The sequence below is a fragment of the Morone saxatilis genome, unplaced genomic scaffold, assembly GCF_004916995.1.
Source record: "Morone saxatilis isolate NCDOM2014 unplaced genomic scaffold, NCSU_SB_2.0 Contig11, whole genome shotgun sequence".
Taxonomy (NCBI): Eukaryota; Metazoa; Chordata; class Actinopteri; family Moronidae; genus Morone; species Morone saxatilis.
Window position 1 is genome coordinate 2,821,869 of NW_023339663.1, and position 4,163 is coordinate 2,826,031.

Here is a 4,163-nt window from a genome sequence, read left to right on the forward strand (position 1 = left end):
TACCGTGGAACTACACTTTCTCTCCAGTCGAGTTGTTACAGAAACCCTTTGGCTTCCCGCCAGTCCAAGGAAATTTCAGCCAGTAAATCCTCCTAAATGTTTCACAGTAGTACATTTCTGTTTGGTTCTGGTAAATGCTGCATGTTAATGTTATGTAAGTACGTGTGACAGGAGTAAGCTGACTGACTTGAGGTATTGGTCAGAGATTTCACAGAAGTAAAGGGTGTGTCAAATAAGCTGCTTTACTGACAAATGCTTGTGACTTTCCACTTCAAAGTTGCCTAAATGTCAAAACATGTCACCCTCACAAGAAAACAACAGAGAACACTGTATTAAGTTACCCTATTGGATAAAGAAGTAGGTAAATAACCATATATGTCATAAAATATTTTACAAACACATTAATGTGAGAATTATCTTATCTACCAGCTCTTCTGATGCCAACCTCCTGTCTCCACCACTGAGGACCAAGCATCATACCTGGTGCGACAGAGCCTTCTCCATTGCTACCCCCTCCCTCTGTAACTCTCTCCCCAAACAAATCTGAGACTGTACTGATCCATCCAACGTCAAATCACTGATCAAAACCCACCTTTTCAGAACTGCTTTTAAAGATTTTAACAATTAATTATTGTTGACTGCTGTAGATATAGCTATAACTTCTTAGTGTGTTGTTTTTAGCTTTTTCTTTTCCTTTTTAACTCATTCGAAGTGTCTTTGAGTTTCTTGAAAAGCGCTCTATAAATTAAATGCATTATCATTATTATTATTGTTTATTACTTCCTGTCTTTGTCTGTTTTCCCTCCAGTTTTGATTATGTGCCCCATCCTGATTATTTTCACGTCTCTCATTATCCTCCCCCTCACCTGTGTGTCTTCAGTCTTTGTGTTTCCTTGTTTGTTGTGTCAGTTCATGCTTAGATTGGCCTTGTTGGATTTTTTGCCAAAGTTTCACTTTACAGTGTGACTTTAGTTCTTTTAACTTCGTCTTGGTGTCAGTCTCTGTTGAGAGCTCATATCTATCACAATTTCTTTGAGCTCTCTTTATAGTGAAACATCTATATATATGGTACAGATAGATATGGATCTAGTAACTTCTTCATAAATCTACATAACACACTAAAGGACAGGCACTTAGTTAATCAATCAATCATTTTATTTTATTTTTTCCATAAATGGAAATTAGTTGTGCAGCAGTGAAACATAGAAGATAATAGCACAAAGCACGTGATCACATAAATATACAAAATTTTTAAAAATCACTGATTCCCAACCCCCATGCATACAATATACACATACAACATTTAAAGATATGTAACAGTTTTAATATTAAGTTAAATACTTTGCTCAAAGTAAAAGAAGTTAGTAGTTTTATGTTGCTGTGCAGATTTGTAGATAAATACTGTACTTAAACTTAAAATAAGATTGAGGTATATGCTAATTGGTTAAATGTATTTCTTCTGTCCTATTCAAATGTTAAATTAGCTTACATTTTAGGCTTGCAAAAACAAAAAACATCATGTTTTGATTATTTTTCTTTATTGATATTACAATTTAATATTCTTGCTTCAGAGAGGTATTTGTGTACTTAAAATATCTTTTGCGCTTATTGGCATTGTTCCATAGTTCTCTACAGACCGTCCACTATCCACAAAAAGTTGTTGTTCCACAGCTTTGGAGCTAAAACAGAGAAAGCATTTAAGTTTTAACTTTAAGTTTCGACCATGGAACTTTCATCAGATTTTGATGAGAGATGTAAAGTGGAGCCAGGTCATGTATGGATTAAAAAGTAATCAAAATAATCTTAAATTGAATGCTACTGGATTCAGCCAGAACTGGAGTGATGTGTATGAGTGTTTTGCTGCTGCATTGTGAACTGACTGTAGTCTGGCAACTGCTGTGTTGTTTAGACAACTAACAAATCTACATAACACATTAAAGCAAAGTGAAAACCCATTATAGGGCTTCTTTAAAACACCCAGGGTGCCTTAGCACGCACTTAGAACCACTTAGAACCACTGTTCTACACAACAGACAACATTCAGTCTTCAGTTTGTGACAAAGTGAGGGTGGAGTCAGCCACAAACTCACTTGATAGTCCAAATCCAAACGCAGGGTAGAGGGGTTGGGTGAATGTGGAGTGGAAGGTGTGGAGGTGGATTCGTTTGATCCAAGACCCTCTGGATGGAAGGCAGTAGAAGGACACAGTGCCAGCAGCCAGTCCAGATACACTCGCTACGTTGTTAGAGTCAGAGGGTGGTGTGTAAGCATATGTTTGTTGGTGTGTTATTGTGCCAGGCAGTGAAACCCTGAGCAGAGCAGATCAGACTCCAGGACTGATCATTCCATCCAAACAACAGTCTTTACTGTCTCCTCTCCTCTTGATTCCTCTGTCAGTCACTGCTGGATGAAGCTCTCCTCTCCACTCTACCTCCCAGTAACATGGCCCAGTCAAACCTTCGCTACACAGCAGTTGTGTCCAGTGGTCAAATCTCTCTGGATGATCAGGATACGGCTGCTTCTCTGTCACCACCATCACTCGTCTGTTGTCATCAGACAGTAAGAGGTTCCTGTTTGCTGTGTTTGGGTCCAATGAATGCTCACAGAAATCTGATGGAGGAAACAAAAGACAATATCAAAGCAGTGTGTAATCTGATAATTTGGTTATTGATATTGTGTAACTTTATTCCACACAAGCTACATCAGCTAACACGGCTGGCTTTATATATAGTACAACATGGGTTGACCACTCTCCTACATGAAGCATGTAACAGTCCTAAACAGTCTCAGTCCTCATGCCTAAACCTAAACAACCAGTACTTGGCAGTCAGTGGTGGAGTTGGGTGGGCTGTGACTTCCCCACCCTTGGAAATAAAAGTGGGCCTGCCGCACACACAAAAGTCGTCAGTCTTCTCATGTAAATGTCGATAAGAAAATTAATGAGAATGTTCAATTGTTCAAAAAGCAAACCTTTTTTTCACATGAGGATTTAATCAGTAGTCAGATCAGTGACAAATGTTCTACTTACCCCTATAGGGTGATGGTTTTAGTCGATACGCTGCACAATGATCAATCCTGTGGAGAAGTTAGGAGTTGTCAATAACAGAGAAAGAAAAGTAAACACAGACACTAACACATATACAACAGACAAAATATAACTGTACAATCATATAATCTACTCTACTTGAGAGTTTCCAGTTTGCAGTTTGGGTCATCCTTTGCAGTGAACAGCAGATTCACTCCTGAGTCTCCTGGATGATTGAAGCTCAGGTCCAGCTCTCTCAGATGGGAGCGGTTGGAGTTCAGAGCAGACACCAGAAAAATACAGCCTTTCTCCAAGATCTGACAGCCTGACAGTCTGCAAACACAGACACAAATCTTAATCTTTATTAATCAATAATCTTGAACTAAATAAGTCAGTCAGATACAGCATCTGCATGACTACAGACCCTGCACCAATCTGCCTGTCAATTCAATGCTCCCTCTTAGCAAAAAGTTAGAGTAAGTTATCATGAACAGAGATGAAGCCTGTCAATTCTCAGTTTAATTCTGAACTCAAATATCTTGAGTGGTATTTTTGGTTTTATAAGCATAAGCCAAAAGTAAACAGAATCTTATATATACTGATGATTAATGTTAATAATAATAGATACATAATAGTTATTAATCTATTTAAAGGATAATCTCATCAATACTAACCTCAGTATCTCCAGTTTACAGTGTGGACTCTTGAGTCCTGTTGACAGCAGCATTAGATCTCCTCAAATGCACATTTATGCTTGTTCATATTTGTTAATGAGAGATTTTCACACTGCAGCCCTACTTTATATCCCTCTGGCAAAATCAGAATCACTGAGGCCCTACAAGTGTATGTTAATTACTTAATATCAATACTTCGTCCACTCATTTCTTGAAGGGTTTTTCCTTTATTTGTCAAGTGATGCTTTAGTACGGAAGCCCTAAAGGCCCATGCATTCAATACATTTTATTTCCTCCGTTTTCCGTGATAACGAGTTAAATTTTTTTATTATTATTAATGTATTCTCAGCATTATGGTAACTTAATGCGGAGAAAACGCGTATTCACTTTCGGTTTTCAAAATAAAGGTATTAAAGAACAGTAAGGGCTATAAAAAATTTTCCCCCCAAAAAAAACCCTGACATT

General features: G+C 37.8%; 1 protein-coding gene across 1 annotated transcript; it reads right to left on the bottom strand.

Moving 5' to 3' along the window:
• Window positions 1-1,629: 1,629 nt before the first annotated feature.
• On the bottom strand, window positions 1,630-3,755 carry LOC118320866 (stonustoxin subunit beta-like). The gene is made up of 6 exons (XM_035651988.1): window positions 3,699-3,755; window positions 3,184-3,357; window positions 3,028-3,074; window positions 2,367-2,609; window positions 2,091-2,234; window positions 1,630-1,679 (listed from the first exon to the last, which is right to left on the bottom strand). The coding sequence occupies exons 1-6, from the start codon at window positions 3,749-3,751 to the stop codon at window positions 1,630-1,632; spliced, it is 711 nt and encodes a 236-aa protein (XP_035507881.1). The 5' UTR covers window positions 3,752-3,755.
• Window positions 3,756-4,163: the final 408 nt, after the last annotated feature.